This window comes from Chrysochloris asiatica, unplaced genomic scaffold (genome assembly GCF_000296735.1).
Source record: "Chrysochloris asiatica unplaced genomic scaffold, ChrAsi1.0 scaffold00037, whole genome shotgun sequence".
NCBI lineage: Eukaryota > Metazoa > Chordata > Mammalia > Afrosoricida > Chrysochloridae > Chrysochloris > Chrysochloris asiatica.
Window position 1 is genome coordinate 8,257,345 of NW_006408555.1, and position 22,357 is coordinate 8,279,701.

At 40.9% G+C, this 22,357-nt stretch overlaps 1 protein-coding gene and 2 pseudogenes across 1 annotated transcript in view; 2 read left to right on the forward strand and 1 right to left on the reverse strand.

The window, feature by feature from the left end:
- The window catches only part of GCSH (glycine cleavage system protein H (aminomethyl carrier)), a 16,805-nt gene extending 9,579 nt beyond the window's left edge, over window positions 1-7,226 (forward strand). The window contains exons 4-5 of the mRNA XM_006860141.1: window positions 5,477-5,608; window positions 7,129-7,226. Coding sequence (XP_006860203.1) covers window positions 5,477-5,608; window positions 7,129-7,226 — 230 coding nt within the window. The remainder of the gene's footprint in view (window positions 1-5,476; window positions 5,609-7,128) is intronic.
- LOC102836542 lies at window positions 6,543-6,911 on the forward strand (annotated as a pseudogene).
- Window positions 7,227-11,809: 4,583 nt separating the features above from the next.
- On the reverse strand, window positions 11,810-20,929 carry LOC102838432 (annotated as a pseudogene).
- Between the last annotated feature and the right edge of the window lie 1,428 nt (window positions 20,930-22,357).

A 22,357-nucleotide genomic window follows, 5' to 3' on the forward strand; every position in this document is an offset into this window, starting at 1 on the left:
GGACATTGTTTCATCCTGCTGTGCATGGGGTCGCTATGAGTCGGTTCCGACTCCATAGCACCTGACAACAACAACAATGATAATACTATCTTTCAGTCAGGATAGGGATAATACTATCTTTAGGTCAGGATAGGGATAATACTATCTTTCAGTCAGGATAATGATAATACTATCTTTCAGTCCGATAATGTTAATACTATCTTTAGGTCAGGATAGGGATAATACTATCTTTCAGTCAGGATAAGGGATAATACTGTCTTTAAGTCAGGATAGGGATAATACTATCTTTAGGTTAGGATAGGGATAATACTGTCTTTAAGTCAGGATAGTGATAATACTATCTTTAAGTCAGGATAATGATAATAGTACCTTACATGTGCCCTGGTGGTATGCTCTGGGTTAATGCTCTGGACTGCAAGGTCAATTTGAACCTCAAGGTTGGAGGTACTAGCTTATCAGCCATTCCTCAGAAACCATATACAGGGTCCTTTATGAGTCAGAACTGACTCGATGGCACTTCACAACAATCTTACAGCATTGATGTAAGGATTAAATGAAACAACCACATTGTCTGGCATACAGTTAACGGCTTAACAGATAATAAAATCGTTTCAGCTATATATATTCAAGGGCTTCTTGACATATAGAAGATATCACCAGAGAATTTAAGTATCTGTTTTCTAAATAGGAACCCTGGTAGCATTGTGGGTTAGGCATTGAGCTGCTAACTGAGGTTGGCAATTCAAATCCACCAGCTGCTCTGAAAAAGAAAGATAAGACTGTTGAGATTTAAAGTCTTGGAAACTCTGTGTAGGGTCACCTTGAGTCAGAGCTCCTTGATGGCAGTGGATAGGTTTTCTAAATATCTCTGACTGGATTGGCCTTCTCTTTTCTGCTACATTTTGTCCATTATACACTATAGATCATGTTCTTCTTTGGAGAGCTTCCTAGATTAATAGGACACATGTTGTGATTAATAATATCTGTGACATTTTGTCCATTATACACTATAGATCATGTTCTTCTTTGGAGAGCTTCCTAGATTAATAGGACACATGTTGTGATTAATAATATCTGTGGGGTTTTTTCTATACATGAAAGCATGATTATTCCTTTCCTTTTTCTTATGTTTTAAAAATGTACTCCCTCTGCTGCTTTCTTAAGCAGATCATAAACTCCCCTCTTTACAAGGGAGCGGTATGAACTTTCTTTCTGTGCTTACTAGTGTATTTCAGGTAATAGCCTGGGACTAATGACTACTGTCTGTAAACTTTCTGCTAAAGATTTTTTGTTTTTTTGATGCAAAGTTTATACTTAGTGAAATGCATGGGTCTTAAGTGTACAGTTCATTGTGTTCTGACAACAGGATTTATGTAAACCACCCCAGTCAAGATACAGAATATTTTCCTTACCTTAAGAGTTTCTTTGTACCTCCTCCCAATCAAAACCCTTCAGCACATCAGAATTTATTACAGCACTATTCATAACAGCCAAGGAGTGGAAACAACCTAAATGCCCATCAATAGATGAATGGATTCAAAAAATGTGGTACATACATATATACTTGGCTAGTAGGAAAAATGAAATCTTGATACATGCTACAGTGTAGCTCTATCTTGAAGACCTTTTGCCGAATAACATAAAGACATTATGCAGAGTGTCTTTTTTCGAACTACTCATAAAAGCACAAATATTGTATAACCTCATTTATATAAAAAGACAAGAAAAAGCAAATGTATACAGACGGAAGTCTACTAGTGGTTTCCAGGGGCAGCAGGGAGGTAGACCAAAGGTACAACACAAAAATTGCATTAAGAGTAGGGTTGCATAGCTATTACAGTTGTTATCAGTAAGTTGTACACCTATTAAAAAGTTTGATTGGCAAAAGTTATGATACTTGTATTTACAACAAAGACCCCCCCCCAAAAAAAAAAAAATTAGCTACTGAGGCCACTATGTACAACCAAAAACCTCATAGGATTTGGTTTGGGAGCCTAGGGCCATGACTTCATTGGAATCCCAGTTAATTGGCCTAATAACATGCTTAATGCTTCTATTCTACCTCCTAGTTCACTGCATAGTGCCTAGGGTCTTAAAAAGCTTGCAAGCATCCATCCAAGGTAAAGCAACTGGTCAGCCTATTCACTTGGAGCAAGAGGAAGTAGCAGAGTAGGAATAGGAGGATGATCTGGATTGTGTGGTCGTTGAAGCCACTCCTCAGAAATCCTAATTAGGGTCACTTTGGGTAGGAATCCACTGGACAGCACTTAGCAACAACAACATGGTTTGTATGGCTAATTGCCTCTATGGAGAAATGCTGGTGGGTGTATTTACTAATGATATGCAAGAGAATGCTGGGCTTCACTAGGGGGAAGGAGAATCAAGTTCAGCAGCCCAAGGCTGATTCCTGTGAGACAGAAGTCAGGCATGTCTCCATTCTCCAACTGCTTTAAACAATTCTAACACCAATTGTCTGTCCCACAGCACTCTCTCCTCTGCTGAATTCAGTGATGACACAAGTCAGAGTTTTCAGGGAAGGAACACTTTACAGTTCAACATTAGGAAGGGCTCGGGAGACAGTTCTTTGGTCAGGACTGCTTCTCAGCTGTGCCCACAGGCAGCCCTCTTACTCTTGCCCCTTTGGGCCTTGTGAGCGCCTAGGCCTGTTCTCCCTCTGCACTGGCAGGTGTTTTGTCAGTAAGTGCCTTGGAATACCCCACTCCACCAGTAAACTTTGGTCCAAAGGCACTCAGTTCTCTCATGCCATGAGTTGAGAAGAGTCCAGAGGCACCCCATTCTGCCAGCAAGCTTCCTGTTCAGTGGCATTCAGCCCTCTCACTCTGTAGGTCAGTAACCCACTATAAGTACCTTGCTTTGTGATCACTGGAGCCCACAGTGCCATCTTGCATCAGTCTTCTGGTTCCTTAAGCTGCCATTTCTCTGCCATCTCATCTCACCATCTTGTGCCATCTCCAGTGTTACAAACTGATCTCCTGAGTCTAGGAGATTCTCAACAGGGTCCCCAGGTCCAAAGGACATGCTTTGCTCCAGTCTCTTCTTGGTGACAGTGGTCTGTCCTTTCCACTTCTGGGATGGTTCCACTTAAACCTAGTGGGAGAAAAGAACTGACCAATCTCTTCGTTCGAGTTATTTAGTCATAACCCCACAAGAGTTCCATGCACCTTGTCTTCATCAGCAGAAAGCTATGCAATCACTGTGTGGGTGTCTCAGAAACTATGGCTCCAAGTGCCATATTAAGTCATTGTAAATAAGGTGTATGGAAGTCTACAGAGGTGATGAAACCCATGTGAAAGTGTTCACTACAGACAAGCCTTGTTACTGGGGACACCATCTTTGTCAGGGATTGTCAATTTGAAAAGAGACTCCAAGATTGTTTGGAGAGACCCAGAACAGGTGCCAGCCATACCCAGAAGCAGCCCCTTTGATGAGGTGAACAGAGGTGTTGATACTTGTTATAGCCTTCCATATTGATGTCCATATTGAGGACCTCTTGTTCAGTCCTTCATATTGCTTTCCTTCCTTCCATCCTTTCACTTATTTGCATTTGTTTTTCTTCCCCCTTTGCTAGGATGCTCTGAGTGCCCCGTGCATGCATGGTTCTGGAATTATTCAGTGATCTGAGCAGAGTATATACACAAAATTCAGGGCTCATCTTCTCAGTTTCTTCCTCCTGGGATTTCCCACCTCACTTTCCTATAGTTGTAATGGCCCCAAATTCTTCTTCAGGTCCCTCAAGCCAGTAAGACTGAGAAATGTTTCCACCCTACATCACGTGGCCGACTGGTGCCTCTCTTCAGACTAAAAGACACATCAAGATGACAACACTAAAACACTGCTCTCGTGTCATTCAGTGTCAGAACCAAGCCAACATTTCTGAGTTTCCTATTGATGTACTGCGGCAACTGTTTAATGATCTTCAGCATAATTTTAGTTGTCTGTGGTTTTAATATTGTTTGACAATTTCTGCATTGTTTTTTAGAATGGCCACAAATATGGATCTCTTCCAGGTGGTTGGCCAGGGAGCTGTTTTCCAAATTTCTTGGCATAGACAAGTGAGGACCTCCACTGCTGCATGTTTCTTGAAACATTTCAGTTGCTATTCTGTCAATTCATGAAGCCCTGTTTTATCGCCAGTGCCTTTGGTACAGTGTGGACTTCTTCAACACAAAGGCATTGCATCTTGATCATATACTACCTCCTGAAATGGCTGACTTAAACAATTCTTTTTGGTACAGTGATTCTGTGTATTCCTTCCATCATCATTTGATGCTTCCTTCCTCATTTAATATTTTACCCTTGTGCCATCAAGTCAGTTCTGACTCAGTGACCCTGTATATGGTTTTCAAGGAACAGCTGATGGGTTTGAACTGCCAACCTTGAGGTTAGAAGTCTAGTATTTATCCTACAATGCCATACCAGGATACCTTTTGTCGTCAGTGTTTTCTTCAGTTCTTTTAACTTACTTTTTTCTTACTCCAGCAGATTTTTGCAAATTTTGTTATAATACTTTGTCTTCTCAAGCCACCCTCAGAAATCTGTTCCACTCTTTCACTTTATTTCTTCCTTTTGCTGTACTCAAGTTTCAGAGTCTCTTCTGACATCATTTTGGTCTTTCTTTCTTGTCGTTTTATTGACCAGTTTGCATACTTCATAAATGATGTTCTTGATGTTGTCCCACAATTTCTGTGGTCTTCTGTCACTAGTGTCTGTGCATCGGATCTATTCAATCGTAGTGATTTCTAAAAACTCAAAGAAATGGATTAGTTTTGGGTGTGTTTTTTCCCCCAACTGTGGCTTATATTATGGTCTAGCATGTCACTGGTCATAGTGAATGTTCCATGTATACTAGGAAAGCTTGTATATTCTCTATTGGTTGGCTATACCCGTTTCTGTCAAGTTGATTCTGACTCACAGTTAATCTATACGATTATAGATAAGTTAATCTATAGTTAACTATAAAACTAACATTAAGTATATACATATAACTAAGATTAACTGTCTCTCTCTATATATATATATAACTAAGATTAATTGTAGTTAATCTATAAGAGTACAATTGCCCCACGGAGTTTAAGGTTATAAATCTCTACAGAATCACACTGCCATTATCTTTTTCCCACAGAGCAGCTCTGGTAAGTTTGAACTGTGGACCTTTTGCTTAGCATCTGAACACTTTAATCACTCTGCCACCAAGGCTCCTGTCTAGAGCACAGAGGTCCACTTATTGAGGACATTTATGTCCTTCTCATGAGTGATATGAACATGACAAGACCTATGGTTTTATGTTTCATAAGTGGTGTTTAGAATTTGTTGTCATGATTTAGAAGTGACTACTGGTGTGACGCTGTAGGATAAAGCACTGGACCACAAGGTAAGTGGTTCAAACAACAACTAACTTTTTAGTTTCAGGTCATTGACCTTTGACATCTAATATTTCCTTTATTTCTGAATTTAGATGAGTTTGGTGCTTTGGAAAGTGTGAAAGCTGCTAGTGAACTCTACTCTCCTTTATCCGGAGAGGTAACAGAAATCAATGACGCTCTTACAGAAAATCCAGGACTCATTAACAAATCCTGTTATGAAGATGGTAAGTTGTTGCTAGAGATTTTTCCAAGAATTATTGCTGTTGTTAACATTGATGCTAGAGTTGAAAACAAGCCTAACCAGTTGTGCCTTCATTTCCTCCCTAAGTGGGTATTCAGTGTGGACAGCATGCTCATTACAAACACAAACACAAGATTAGGTGGATCTGTAAGGTCTTTGAGAACTCTGATGAGAAAGACAGCCTTATACTAACAGAGTTCTTAGTATCATAGTTGTAGACTCCTGTGTTACTATAGTGTTTACCTTTTCAGGTGTAAAGCGTGTTCCCGCTCCCATACTTGAGTAAAGAAAGTGGTACTAGAATAAATAACTTGAATTAATTTTTAGTTTTCCTATATAAATTAGTTCATTGTGATCTGCATACTATCCCAGTGAGGTAGGCTTACAGCAATGTTCCCTAGTTTCTTGATGAAGAAATAGAGGCCCCAAAGAGTCACTGCTTAGGGCCCCACAGGGAATCCATGGCAAAGGCAGGGTTAGGCTGCAGTGCTCCGCTACACGTCATCCAGACCTTCGTATTCCTTGGTACTGTTTTCTAATGTCCTTAATGTCAGTAGTTACAGTGTCAGTTATGAAAGAAAGATATACCTGGCATTTGGATCCCTTATTTAAATTTTAAAATGTCAGTTAATGATGCTTTATTAATTATTGATGCTTTATTACAATTTGGAATTCTCAGCCCACTTTGGTTGAGTCTCTTCTGGCTATAATTCCTCTCAATTGTGATAATGAAGTCTATTCATTTCATTCCTAAGGCTAAAATTTAAATGCTCCTTGGTACAAATAATGGTAGTTATTTATTATGTAAAGAATACTAGATTAGGTCTGCTTGGCACCATGCGTGGTGAAGGCACGCTCTTTGGGGGGTCTCCTCGCGGTTTTTGGGAGTAAAACCAGGTCTATGCCATGCGGGCGGTATGTCAGACGAGGACAATTTTGATGGTAACAACTCTGATGATGTGGAGGAAGAGGAAGGACTAGATGACCTGGAGAATGCTGAGGAAAAGGGCCAGGAAACCAAGATCCTTCCCTCAGGGGAGAGACCACAGGCCAACCAGAAGTGGATCACCGCACCATACATGACCAAGTACAAGTGAGCCCGCATGCTGGGCACCTGAGCCCTCCAGGACACGATGTGTGCCCCCGTGATGGTGGAGTTGGAGAGGGAGAGACCCCCCTGCTCATAGCCGCTTAAGGCCGGAAAGATCCCCATCATCATTTGCCGCTACCAGCCAGATGGGAGCTATGAGGACTGGGGCGTGGAGGAACTCATCATCACCAACTGAGCCCCAGCCGTCTTCCCGGCCCGCCTCTGCCTCTACCCTCCCGCTCTTTACTCCATGTAAATAATAAAGTGCTCCACCTTCCAAAAAAAAAGAATACTAAATTAATTTTAAGGCACACAAGTACTTAGTTACTTTTGAATGAATTTGATTTTTACTCTTTAAAAAGGCAATTTGGAATGTAAGATACAGAGTTGGTTCTTTTTTGTTATTATTGCAGGTTGGCTGATCAAGATGACATTGAGCAATCCATCAGAACTTGATGAACTAATGAGTGAAGAAGCATATGAGAAATACATAAAATCTATTGAGGACTGAAAATGGAACCCCTAAATAAACTAGTATGAAACAACTTACTCCAGTATAGTTGTCTTAAATTAGTAATGGATCCAATAAAATAGCTTTTAGTAATACCAATGGAAAACAAGAACTACTTGTTACAACTACGCTATTGAAGAAAGTATTCCTTAACTTTCTAATGACTGCAGAGAAATACAATACACATGTTTTTTAGGGTAGGATCTAGTTTTAATATTCAGAATTCATGAAATTATCTGTCATTAGAATAGTTACAGAAATTAGGTATTTCAAGGTGTGACATGGTTATCTCACGTCTCACATCATTTTGTAGCTATTGCTGATAACCATATGTGAATTTGGGTCACCATACCCAATGATCTTTCCACTGAAAATGACCGAAGTGATGACTCTGTCTGCTGTATAGTATTAGCTGAAGATATCTTAATTTTGTGATATACTTGCCTTTGCTGGTGCTATTTTTATATAATGAGGCAACAGCCTTGCAGCATAATAAGAAACAGTTTAATAATAAAACACTGAATTTCTTCATTAATCTTGTTTTTTGTTTTGATGTTAATAGTTCTTCTAGTGATTCTGTTAGTATGTGTGGAGATGTTAACTGTAACGTGATGCAGCTTCTTTTTAAAGGCTGTATCAATGAGAGAAAGGCTCTAAGAAAGAATTTCCTTGTAATCACAAACCTGACTTGTCTTAAGCAAAGTTCTAATTACCCGCTAGTTTTAAGTACTTAGTTTTCTCATCTTTCAGATTTTAAATAACTTTGTTTTCTGTCATGCTAGGCTAGAACAGAAGATGAAAAACAAGGAGAGGTGCAAATTTTGACCAGCACAGCACATGGCATTCTTAAGACGTTAAACCACATTGAGGTTTCTGCTTATGGGAATAGAAATGGACAGGAAATGGAGCGTTCAATGAGCTCAGATATTGACTCAGTCAATGAATACTGTTTGTAGCTTGAGCATACAAGTTAGAGCGTCAAGTATGGCATTTCCTGGTGTGGTGCTGTAGGATCAGCACTGGATTTTATAAGGTCGGCAGTTCAAACCCCACCAGTTGCTCTTTGGAAATTCTATACAGGGTATGTCAAGAGCCAACTCAACAGCTCATAATAACAATAATACTAAGGAGTTCTGGTGTGGCGCTGCAGGATACCCAATGGACTGCTGACCACAAAGTTGGTGGCTCAAACCAGCAGCCCCTCCTCCTTGAAAACCCTATACAGCATTGACACACACCACCACCACAACACAATGTTTAAAGCCCTTGGCTAGCTGAAAGTTGGTGGGCTGAACCCATCAGCCACTCGATTGCAGAAAAGACGTGACATCTGTTCCTTAAAGTAAGAAAACCCTGTGGGCAACTCTACCTGTCTTCTAAGGTCTCCATGAGTCACAATTGACTCGGCAGCACATGACCATAATAGAGTCCTAAAGACCCTGAGTGCCACAAATAGTTTGTGCTTGTCTACTAAGTGAAAGGGTGGTGGTTCAAATCTACCCAAGACTGGTGCTCTGCTTTGGTAAAGATTAAAGTCAAGAAAATCTTATGGAGCAGTTCTACCCTCTAATATATGGGGTCATCATGAGTCAGAATTAATTTGACAGTAGCAACAGATTTGATTAGAATACAGCTTGGTGGTTCCATGGTAGAATTCTTGATTAGAATACAGCTTGGCGGTTCCATGGTAGAATTCTTGATTAGAATACAGCTTGGTGGTTCCACGGTAGAATTCTTGATTAGAATACAGCTTGGTGGTTCCACGGTAGAATTCTTGCCTTCCATGCAGGACACCTCAGTTCAATTCCCAGCCAATGCACCTCAAGCTCAGCCACAACCCATTTGTCATCAGAGGCTTATGTGTTTGTTGCTGGCTTCAGCAGAGTTTTCTGACTAAAATTAGAAAGAGAGGTTTGGTGATCTACAGCTGAAAATTAGCCAATGAAAAGCCAATAGGGTCTCTCTGGGTTGATTCAATGGTAAGTAACAATATAGCAAGGATCATGAAAATGGCACAGGACTGGGTGACTTTTTCATTCTGTTATGCATACAGCCACAGTGAGCTGGAACCAACTCTACAGCAATAATAATAACAAAGATGGCACATGCTAATTAAGCCAGCTTGGTATGCCAGTACCCTTCCTAAAGACACATGTTCTTTATACCATCTATTCAGAGGGTTTTGAAAAAGGTGGAATGTTATAGCAACTTTTCAATACTAGATTGTAAGACCAATTCCACCCTCATTTCTACCCTAGTGTGGCCAAAGAAATAGGCTTTGAAGGGCCCTACAAATTGACTACATCAACAGGGAATTTAAATTTCTTTGACCTTGTATGAGGGGGGATTCAAAAGTTGGAAAAATTCCATTATCTTTCAAATCCACTTTTACACAAACTTTTAGAAGTCTCATAAACCTTCTAATTGGTTTTGGCTTTATAGGGCAGCTTAATAAAAGTCTTAAATATTTTCTAATAATTGAGCCCCAAGAAATGGAATAGGCTACCCTTGTTATTTAGTGCCTGGAGAGGAAGTATTTAAAACAATTTTTTAAACTATCACCTCACACTTAAACATAGGTTTTAACAAACCACCACAAGAGGGTGTTCTGGATTTACATGCTGGTATTCGCTATGAGTTGGAACCAACTCCACAGCACGTAACAAACAAAAATTCCTGGTGTGTGGCACTGTGGGCTAATGTGTCAGAATGCAAAGTCATTTGAACTGCAAAGGTTGGTGGTTCAAGCTCACCAGCTGCTCCTTGGAAATCCTATACAGAGGCTCTATGGGGGCTGGAATCAATTCAACGGCACTTAACACCACCGTTCCTGGTGTGGCCTGTGGGATAATGCACAGGACCACAGTCAGTTTGAACTACAAGGTTGGCGGTTCAAACTCAACAGTGGCTTCTTGGAAACTATACAGAGTTGCTTTTGAGTCAAAACTGACTTGATGGCACTTAACAGCATTCCAACTCTTGAGCAAATTAGGATTTCTAAATTAGATGGCATCTTGGAGACTAGTTCAACACTCCTTAAAAAGGAAAATTGAAATACAAGGAGGTAGACTGATTTGCTGAAATCTTATTAACATTGACACCAGATGTTTGGGATGGAACTGAAGAGGGAAAGTTAGTTATAAACGAGAATGCCCTGAGTTATCCTCATTTTCTGTTCGCTGTTTCATTTTTAGGAGCCCTGGTGGTGCTGTATGATAAGCACTGAATTGCTAACCTCAAGGTCAGCAGTTCAAACCCACCAGCTGCTTCCCAGGAGAAAGAGGTGGCTTTTTGCCCGTGTGAAGATTTATAGCCTTGGAACCCTATACAGGGCTGCTATGAGTCAGAATAGACTTGGTGGCAGTTGGGTTGTGCTTTGTTTTTGCTATTTGTTTGGTTTTATTTATAGCGATCACAGCTAAAAATTCTTAATTTTCTAAGGCAGTATACAAATGAAAATAGAATTTAATTTTGTTACAGTTTATTTTAAAGCACACTTATATATATAGCCTTGTATTATTTTTAAATATTCTAATTTGATTTGTTACATTATTTGATTTTATGACTGCCGCTTCAATGAGTGTTGACAGTGGATCCAAGCAAAAGGAAGTCTTTGACATTTTCAATCTCTTCCTCATTTATCTTGATTTTTTTTTTGGTCCAGTAGCCAGGATTTTTGTTTTTTTTACATTGAGGTACAACCTATACTGAAAGGCTATGATCTTTGATCTTCATCAGTAAGTATTTTAAACTCTTCACTTTCAACAAGCAAGGTTGTATCATCTGCATACTGCAGGTTGTTAATGACTCTCCAATCCTGATGCCACGTTGTTTGTGTAATTGATCTTGGATCATTTGCTCAGCATAAAGACTGAATAAGTATGATGAAAGAATACAACCCTGGTGCACACCTTTCCTGATTTTAAAATCATTTAGTGCCTGCTTGTTCTGTTCGAATGAATGCCTCTTCAGTTCCTCAGCAGCACGATTAAGTGTTCTGGAATACCCATTCTTCACAATGTTATCCATAGCTTGTCATGATCCACAAAGTCAAAAGCCTTTATATAGTCAATGAAACACAGATAAACATCTTTCTGGTATTCTCTGCTTTCAGCCAAGATCCAGATGACGTTAGCAATGATATCCCTTGTTCCTTGTCCTCATATGAATCTGGCTTAAACCTCTGGCAGTTTCCTCTCAATACACTGTTGCAGTCGTTTGTGAATTAAGAAAATTTTTACTTGTGAGACTTAATGATACTGTCCAACAATTTCCACCTTCCATTGGGTCACCTCTCTTTGGAATGGGCAAAATTGGGACCTGTTCTTCTAAATCTGTTTTTCTAAATTTCCTGGCTTAGATGAGTGCTGCATCAGTTTGTTGAAAGATTTAAATTTGTACACCATGAATTCCAGAAGCCTTGTTCTCTGCCAGTGTCTTCAATGCACCTTGGACTTCTTTCCACGATACCATTGGCTCTTGATCACATACAATCTCTTGACATTGGGTGAACATCAACCATTTCTTTTTGGTACAGCGACTCTGTGTATTCCTTCCATCTTTTTTTTTTTTTAAGTTGGGTATCAAATTACTTTATCTGAAGGAATGATACAAATGAAAGAACTGAAGTAGGATGTTTTGGCACATTTTGCAGAAAAGGTAAACAGAACGGATGTGGCTGCCTTGGAGGCCCAGGAAGTCATGCCTGTGGCCATGGGGAAGTCAGGCCGAAAGGTCAGCTCTTCATTGCTGTCTCCCAGAGTGTGCTTGTCAAAGAGATACTCAGCAGCCAACCAGAATCCAGGGCTCCCAAGCTTGTGCAACTTGGTTACATAGTTACCCAATTATTTAATGGATTTCACCTGCTCATTCAGGTAAGTGTTTCAATGAAGTCACACAAATGGGGTCCTTCTTGTCAGGGGCCAGTTTGTGCAGTTCCAGTAGTGACTCATGTTTTTTTACCAAGTACAGCATGCACTCCCTTGCATTCAGTCCCCTCTCCCAGTCATCCCAGTCTTCTTTTTTTTTTTTATATCCTGAAGGAAGATTCGACCACCTCATTGGTTCTTAACATGCTCTGCTTCTCCTGAGATTGGTACAGGAAATATTTGGCAAAATTCTTCAAAGCCACATAATTGTGGTTGAAGTAGTAAGACATGGACAGGAAGACGTAGGGGATATAGCACTCCAGGTTGATATGATGGGTGATGGCGGCCTCTGAATCCTGGTAGTAGTAGTTCTGGCCACCATAACGTGGTTATGGCTGAGTAAGGTGCAGTGAAGCAGAGGGGGCACTGGGACTTCCAAGGGTGCTTTTGTCTGGAGGTGGTGGAGGGTGATGGGAAGATGACAGTTGGGGGAGGCTGGCGAGCGCTGGGTTCTGGAAGTTCAAGCACTGTTGAAGCAGGACACCGTGGAGACGCTGTGAAGAATGTCTTCCCTTCCATCTTTTGATGCTTCCTCCATCATTCAATATTTTCCCCGTAGAATGCTTCAATATTGCAAGTTGGAGACTTGAATCCTTTTCTTCACTTCTTTGAGCTTGAGAAATGCTGAGTGTGTTCTTCCCTTTTGGTTTTCTAACGCCATAGTTTTGCAAATTTCATTACAATATCTGATTCTGTCTTTTTGAGCTGCCGCCGTTTGGAATTTTCTGTTCAGCTCTTTTACCTCCCGTGTCTTTCATTTTCTTTAGCATCTCTGATATTTCAGTCTCTTCTGACCCATTTTGGTCTTTTCCTTCTTTCTTGTCTACTTAGTGACCTTTTTGCTTTCTTCCTGTATGATGTTCTTGATATCATCCCACAAATCTGGTCTTCAGTCTAATGCATCATATCTGTTCTTGAGATGACCTCTAAATTAAGGTGGGATGTGTTCAAAATCATATTTAGGCTCTCGTGGACTTGTTTTAATTTTCTTCAGCATATGAGCAACTTCCCATTTTCCTACATTCATACTTAGTACGTTATTTCTGACTATATTAATGGATGTTTACAGCTTTTCTCCTCCATCAGCAAATGAAGGTCCCAAAAGCTTTACTCCATTTGCATCATCACTGTCAACTCTACTCTGAGGATAGAGCTCTTCCCCATTGTATTCTGAGTACCTTCCAACCTGAGGGGCTCATCTTCCAGCAATACATCTGACATTACTCTGGTGCTATTCATAATGTTTCAATATTCTGGTGCTATCTGACAGTGTTACACTGCTATGCATAAGATTCTCAATGGCTCATCTTCCTGCACTAAATTTGACAATATTCTGGTGCTCTGCATCATGTTTCAATACCATCTTACAAGTGTTCCACTGCTATTAGTAAGGTTTTCAGTGGCTAAACATTCAGAAGTAGTTTGCTCTTCTTCTTTCTAGTCTGTCTTAGTCGGAGAGCTCAGCTGAAACATGACCACCATGGGTCACATTGCTGGTATGTAAAATACTGGTGACATGGCCTCCAGCATCACAGCACTCAAGCCACATGGTACGTACGACAAACTCACAGACGAGTGGGGGTGGAAAGTACTAGAGATTCAGAAAAAGACAAAAATCCCTCTTCTCATGTAGTTTACATTCTAGTGGAAGGCTGCTCAACCACAAACTGCCCCCATCAATTGCTTTTTTTCAGCATTTTTTCTGGGTCTGCTAAAGTCAATGCAGTCCACCTTCAGTTTTAAAAAAATGACATTATGAAGGGGCTTCAAAAGGTTCGTGGAAAAATTCCATTATCTTTAACTCCATTTTCCCATGAACTTTATGATACTCCCTCGTACAAGTGTCCTGCTCAGCAATCTGTAATCTTTCCTACTTACTCACCCACCTAAGTTTCTCAGAGAGGGCAGGCCCTTATTTTCTACTAACATGAAATTTCTCTTTCCTGTGCCTTGCCTTTGCTACGCCCTCTGCTCTTGAAATACCCCTTTAACCAACTCTAGGATCTTAATTGTGTTAATCAGTCCTGCTTATCAGCTTCAATCAACCTCTGCCTAGGCTTCTTTAACTATGACTAGCCAAACACACCTGTCATTTAACAGGTCTACTCAGTCATGCTACCAGGCTTTTACCTTATAAATCTTCACCTGCGCTTACCAACAGATTTCAAATTGGCTTGTTCAGTCACAACGAGTGAAAGGAAATTGGCTTCCATATTTTCCAACTTCCACATGTACTTACTATGCTTCCCTCAAGGAGTTCATTAATCATTTGGTAAACCTTGTTAAGTGCTGTTGAGTAGGTTCCAACTCATAGTGACCCTGCGTAGGGTTCTGAGGCGTGACTAGTGGGTGTACACCTCTGTTCTTGCAGTTAATGTTGTTGTTGTAAAGTGCCATCGAGTTGGTTCTGACCAATAGCGGCCCTGTACAGGGTTTCCGAAGCTGTAAATCTTTACGGGGGTAGAAAGCCTCATCTTTCTCCCGCGGAGCGGCTGGTAGTTTTGAACTGCTGACCTTAAGGTTCGCAGCCTGATTCGTAACCACTACGCTACCAGATAAGTGGTGCTTATTCTACAGCACCACTTATTTGAGACTGGTATACTTCTCAGCAAATGAGAAAGTGGTTTGAATGACTGGGGAGTAAACCTTGCTAGTTGGGTAGTTTCTAATTCTGTTTTCAGCAAATTGAAGGAAGACCTTGCTAAGGTGTCAGCTGATTTGTCATGAATGATCTTTGATCTATGTATGGATAAGAGTTTTAGAAAATTAAGAAATACTGCTATAACAAAGCCCTCTCATTTGCATCTTCGTGTTTATGTGAATAAGGTATCTTAGCTTACATCTGCGAAAACAAAAAACTGGAATAAAACAGTGGCTGAACGTATGAGGGCAGGGAGAGGGAATAGCTGTCCATTCAAATATAATTCTATGAACAGTTTTGGTTTCATATTTACCAAAAATATGTAATACATTCTTACTGCTTGGAGTCCTGATGTGGCAGTGTAGGATAAGCAACTGACTGCTAACCGTAAGGTCAGTGATTCAAACTCATCCAGTACTCTTTGGAAACCTTACCCAGTCTCTAAGGAATCCGAACCGACTTGATGGCACATAACAACTCAACAGTAATAAAGGTAATTCTGAATTTTTAAGAAAACTTAGTCTTATGAATTTTTAAAAAATGTCAATTTATATCATTTTCTTGCAGAGAAATACTTGAGTTATGAGCATATTATGTTAGACTAAAATTCTGTAAAAGAAATAGAATAAAATATACAGTTATGAATTTAAGGTGGAAAGGTAGCAATGGAAAAATTTTCATCTTAGTAGTTCATGTCTTTTAAATCCATGTTGATTTTTCTCAATAATTTTTAAAGAATGAAATAACATTTTAGAATGTCAACGTTCATTTGTGATACAGTGGAAGTTACATCCTTTGCATCTATTCAAATCTATAATGAGAATTAAATGGAAAAGAATCACGTGACAAGTCTTTTATTTTTTTAAACATTGTTTTTAGACGTATGTAAGAATATCATTACTTTCAGGTTATGAAATACATTGTTGTTGTTGTTAAATGTTGTCGAGTCAGTTCTGACCCACAGCGACACTGTGTAGGGTTTCCTAGGAGCAGCTGGTGAGCTTGAACCTCCGACCCTGCAGTTCAAACAGCTTTGCAGTCTGGCACATTAACCCACAGCGCCACACCAGGACTCCATTAGGGTCATTAAAAAAAATACATTAGGGTCATTTTAAAAAATGCACAATCATAGACTAGAAAAGTACTTTGTTCTAACATCTTAAAATTGTGTAATTCATCATATAAAATAGGCTTTCCATCGACTTTACAGGTGTTCTTCGTTTTTATTGTTAGGTGCCATCAAGTCGGTACCGACTCATAGAGACCTATGCACAGCAGAACAAAACACTGCCTGATCTTGGGCCAACCTCACTATTGTTGCCACACTCGAGTCCATCGATGCTGCCACTTGGCCAGTCCATCTCATTGATGGTCTTTCTCTTTTTCTCTGACCCTCCACCTTACCAAACATGATATCCTTCTCCAGTAACTGGTCCCTCCTGACAATATGTCCAAAGTATGAGAGACGAAGCTTGGCCATCCTGGCCTCTAAGGAGCACTCTAGTTGCACTTCTTCCAACACTGATCTGTTTGTTCTTTTTGCAGCCCGTGGCACTTTCAGTATTCTCCTCCAACACCAAACTCAAAAGCATCAAATCTTCTACGATCTTCCTTATTCACTGTCCAGCTTTCACATGCATATGAGATTATTGAAAATACCATGGCTTGGGTCAGGCGCACCTTAGTGTTCTTCATACTTTATGTTTAATAAAAAGCAGTAATGCATGGCTATCTTTACAAATGTCTTTTCTCCCCTGTTATTTTGCTGTTGAGAATATACACAGCAAAACACACATCAATTCTGTTTCTACATGTACAATTTAATGACGCTGGTTACATTGAATTGGACAGCCTTTGTCACCAACCTTTTCTGAGTCCTCCCTTACTAACATAAACTCAGTGCCCCCAATCTAATCTTTCAATTTCCTGTTGTCAGTTTGATCCCATATACATAGTTCTTAAAAGTGCCTAACAATCAAGGGAGAACTTTTTTTTGTTTCCCCACTAGTTAAGCTAAGCTATTGTTCATCTTTAAGGTGACGCATTAGGAGACAGATTTGGCGTTAAGGCTATCTATCTCAGGGCAGTGGTTCCAGTAATTGATCCATGTTCCATGGCTCCAAAGTCTCGAGGCCTAGAAAATGAGAAATCCTGTTCTGTATTTTCTGCTTTTTAATCAGTCTGTGGGATCTTTGATCAATACATTCAGTAATGGTAGCCATCCGGTTCTTCCAGTTTCAAATAAGCCACACATCCCATACTCTCCCCTATTTACCCTCCTTCCTCTGTTCCTATGGAGACCAACTGTGGCTGAGATGGCCACTTGCAAGCTTTTAAGACCCTTGCTGTTGGTGGTGGTGCCATCGAGTCGGTTCCAATGCATAGTGACCCTGTATAGGGTTTCCAAGAAGCAGCTAGTGGATTTGAACTATAGACCTTGTGGTTCGCAGTTCAGTGGTGATCCTGCAGTGCCATACCAGGAGTCCTTTATGACCCTTTGTCCTATGCAATTAACTAAGGAGGTAGAACCGAAGCAATAAAAATGTTGGCAATAAACAATTAACTGGGATGTTCCATGAAACCATGGTCTAGTCCTAAAAACCAAATCCCATGAGGTTTTTGGTTGGACATACACAGCCTCAGCAGATAGTTGTTACTTTTTGTTGTCATTATAAAGATATTACAACTTTCACTAACTCAGCTTCTTATAAGGAGCCCTGGTAGTGCAGTGGGTTACATGTTGGGCCAACTGCATGGTCAGCAGTTTGAGTCCACCAAATGCTTTGCGGGGAAAAGATAAGGATTTCTGTTCCTGTAAAGATTTATAGTCTTGGAAACCATATATAGGGCTGTTAGGAGTCAGAACCAACTTTATGGCACTACCATCACCACCACAACTTAGCAACAACAAATAATTAGCTCTGCAACACTATCCTTAATGCAGTTTTTCTAGCAGAGTAAACCTCAATCCCCTCTTCTGCCTCCCTCCCACCCCAGGTAACCACTAATAAACTTAGGCCTCTATACATTTGTCTTTTCCTGTCTTCTTATATAAATGAGGCTGTACATTTGTCCTTTTGTGAATGTCTTATTTTGCTCACCCTAGAGTCCTGGTGTAAGGAACTCTGGTAGCGTAGTTACGAATCGGTGTACTTGACTACTAGTGTGTACTTGACTACTAACCCAAAGGTCATCGGTTCAAAACCTCAAGGTCAGTAGTTTGAAACTACCAGCAGCTCCGCGGGACAAAGATGAGGCATTCTGCTCCCATAAAGATTTACAGCCTTGGAAACCCTGTACAGGGTTGGTATAAGTCGGCACCAACTCCACAGCACACAGCCACCACCACCAGAGTCCTGGTGTGGTGCTGTAGGATAAGCACTGGACTGCTAACCACAAAGACAGCAGTTCTAACCCACCAGTCAGTCCTTGGAAACCGTGTATAGGGTTGCTATGACTTGGAATTGACTAGATGGCACATATATCTTTAAGCAGTGCTGGTGTGGAACTGTGGGATAAGCACTGGACCTCAAGATCAGTGGTTCAAACCCACCAGCCATTTCATGGAAACCTACATAACAACGTGTTTAAAAGAAGTTCTGGTGTCACTATAGGATAAGCACTAGACTTGTAACCACAAAGTTGGAAGTTCAAACCCACCTGTTGCTCCTGTACAGATTTATAGCCTTGGAAATGCTACATCGGGTCACTGAGTCAGAATCCACTCAGTAGCAGGTGCTTAATGTCTGTAAGTTCCATCCATACCGTAGCAGCATCAAGACTTCATTTCACCTATTGCTGAGTAGTACCCATGTATCATTTCTGTTTATCCATTCATCTGTTGATGGGCATTTAGATTACCACCACTTTTAGGCTATGATGAATAATGCGGCAAGGAACACTGGTGTACAAGTCTCTATTTAAGACACTCCTTTCGTCTTTTGGGCATATAACTAAGGGTGGAATTGCTGGCTGTGTATGATTAGCACCAGACTGTGAACCACAAGGTCAGTAGTTTGAGCTCACAAGCCACTCTGCAGAGAGATGAGGCTTTCTACTCCCGAAAACATGCAATGCTTTGGAAACCCTATATAGGGTTGCTAGTAAGTCAGAACCAACTCAACAGCACTTAACATAGTAATTCTATTTTTAGTGTTTTACGGAACTGCCATACTGTCTTCTACAATGGTTGTACCATTTCGCATTCCCAACAACAATGGGTAAGGAGTATATAGTTACCCCACTTCTTTATCATTATGTTATTTTCTGTTGTTGTTTTTAAAGTCACCCTAGTGGAAGTGAAATGGTGTCTGTGATTTTATTTTGCATTTCATGGCTAATGATGCTGAACGTATCTGTTCATGTTTGGAGGCCATCTGAATGTTCTCTTTGGTGAAATGTCTATTCAAGCCCTTAGCCCATTTTAGGATTGGGTTGTCATTGTGTTAGGATTCGGTTGTCATTGTGTTGTTGCATATGTTTTGGTTATTATGCTGCCAGACATTTGGTTTCCAAAGATATTCTCCCAGGTGGTAGCTTACCTTTTCACTTTTTGGGTAAAGTGTTTTTATTTAACTTTTTATTGTGAATTAAGCCAAGGTTTGCAGACAAGACCATAAGCCTTACACTCAACAAATTATACTTTGTTTCATTTCAGTGATAGTCTTTTAGTGAACAAAAATTTTACTTTTTTTTTTTTTAATCTTGCTGTTTATGCTTTTGTTATTATGTATTTCATTGTTGAAAGTTAGGCCTGACAGTGTTGCCCCTGCTTTTTCATTAAGAATTTTTTGGTTTTAGTCTGTAACACTTAGGTCTTTAATCCATTTTTAGATTTGTTTTTGTGAAGGTGTGAGGCATGAACCCTATTTCGTTGTTATCCATGGAAATGGAAATCCAATTTCCCCAGCAATAATTATTTATTGCAGAGACTCTTCCATCCCATTGAAAGGACTTAGTTAGAACTTTTGCCAAATATCAGTTGGTGATGTGTGTGGGTTTGACTCTCAGTTCTATTCCATTGGTTTATATGTGTGTTATTTTATCAGAAACAGACTGATTACTGTAGCTGTACAGTGTGTCTTAGAGTTGGATGAGTGTGAATCCTTCTACACTCAACATTAACAGTTTAACTATTTAGGGCATCTTGCCGTTCCCTATAAAGATGACGATTCGTTTTTCCTTCTTCTGTAAAGACTGCTGCATTAAATTGATAGGAATTGCATTAAATCTATAGATTCCTTTGGGTCGTACTGACATATTAACAATAGTGAGTCTTCCAAGTCATGAACATGGAACGTCTTTCCATTTATTTAAATCTTCTTTCATCTTTCAGCAATGTTCACATACCTGGTTAAATGTACTCCTAGCTATTTTAATCTCTTAGATGCTATTTATTGTCAATGGACTTCTTTCCCCAACTTCCCTTTCACATTTTTGTTGATTTGACCCAGTAACCTGCAATTTTGCTAAAACTGCAAACACGTTTTAGTCACAGTTCCACAAGGGGCTTCATATACTAATATTTTTCCACAGCAGAAATACTCACCAGAGTTGGAGTCCTGACCCTTCCATTTAACATTTGACTTGGAGGGTCCCTGGATGACTACTAACCCAAAGGTCATCGGTTCAAATCTACACCAAGGATGTTGCTCGTCGACTTTCTACTATGCACATAGCAGTTCTACCGGATTTACACAGCCCAAAGATCGAAAACCCAAAGTAGCTACAGTTATGCCAAGTCTATCATGGGGAGATGCTATTTTCTCAACCCTCCGCCAGCTTCCCTGGCCGAAGGCAACATCGTACCTCACAAAGTACACCTCGAAAAGCGAGCTTCGCCGGGTTTCCTCAGGTGCAAGCGGCAAAGCGGCGGCCATTTCACACACCCGGTGGAAGGCGAGCGGCCTCGCAGAGCCTGCTGGGAGCACGCGGCACCAGCAGCCAGCCAACCTCGCTTCTACTGCGCCGCTTTGTTGCGCGAGGCGAGGGTCTGACGTCACTTCCTCTGAGACTCCCACGAGCCCGCCCACAGACCCGCCCTCAACGCGCCGGTAACCCAGGGCGACGGCCCTGCTGGCTGCTGAGTGTTTTCCTAGACAGCAGGCCGGGAGTAACTGCCCCGCACTTTCCATCCCGCCAGGTCCTCCATGAGGGTGTGAGCGGCTGGCCGCTTCCCCGCCCGGGGGATAGCCTTAGGCCCCCAACAGGCAGCAGAGCAAGAGCAGTTTGAAGGAAGTGGCCTTCTAAGGGACGGAAAGACCCGGGAAAGGTAATGCGACCCTCAGAGGAGTGTACGGAAGTGGGCGGGTCCTGGGAGCAGTGGGGCGGGGCTCTGTGGGGTGGGACCTTTGCAAGAAGAGGAGGAGCTTGGTCAATCTTGATGTAATGTGTTACTGAAGGGATTAGCTGTTGAGAGAAGGAAAGGCATCTACGTGGACAGGTAGGATAGGAAGACAGTGGAAGGAGGAGTAGCTGATGGTAGTTAAAAACTGAGTCTGTGGGTAAGGGAAGGAGACAGGTGAGGAGGGCGGGGCTTTGGGAGAGACAGGTGGACTTTATGCAGACATAAACTGTGAATCCTGGTGTGGTGCTGCAGAGTAATGCACCGGACCCTGAGATCAATTTGAACTGCAAGCTGAGTAGTTCAAACCCACCAACCGCTCGTAGGAAACCCTACACAGGGTCACAATGAATAGGAACCTACTCGACAGCACTTAACAGCAAAACTGTTTGAGAATTGGGAAGACAGTTGTCGCTTTATCATCTTATCCCCACAATCGGAGATCGCTTCTTGAATCAATGAATGTGAGTTGAGCAAAGAGTAGACTAACAGCGTGAGATTAGACTATGACAGGTGATCTGATGAGGAAGGATACTAAGGGTACCGCTGCCTGAAACTTTCTATGAATATTTAATCAAGGCCACTGTGTCCTGTGAATGCAAGTAAGCATAAGGCAAATATCACTAAGACGAGGAGAGAATCTTGAATATATATTCTTATAATCTTGAATATGTGAACAAAATCATGCAAATTGAGTGGCTGTTGTTAAGTGCCATCAAGTCTGGTCTGACTCATAACAACCCTGTACAGGGTTTCTGAAGAGTGGCTGGTGAGTTTGAACCACCAACCTTGCGATTCAAACCGACCTTTAGGTCCGTGCTTATCCTACAACACCACACCAGTACTCTTAAGTTGAATGTTGTTGTTATGTGCCGTGGAGTCGATTCCGACTCATAGCGACCCTGTACAGGGTTTCTGAGGCTGTATGTAAATGTTTATGGAAGTAGAAAGCCTCATCTTTGTCCTGCGGAACAGTTGGTAGTTTTGAACTGCTGACTGTGAAATTAGCACCCCGATTCATAACCACTATGCTACCAGAGCTCCTCCAAGTTGAACTGTCAAGCCTAATTTCATAGTTTTGGAACATCTCACCACGGGATGAACCTTTGTCGCAAAGTTAAGCAGATCGACCAAGTTGAATGGTCCATGCACTTTAAGGCAGAGATTCAGCCCTTGAGGTGTTGAGTTTACAAAACTGTAAATTAGGCTTGTGTTCCAG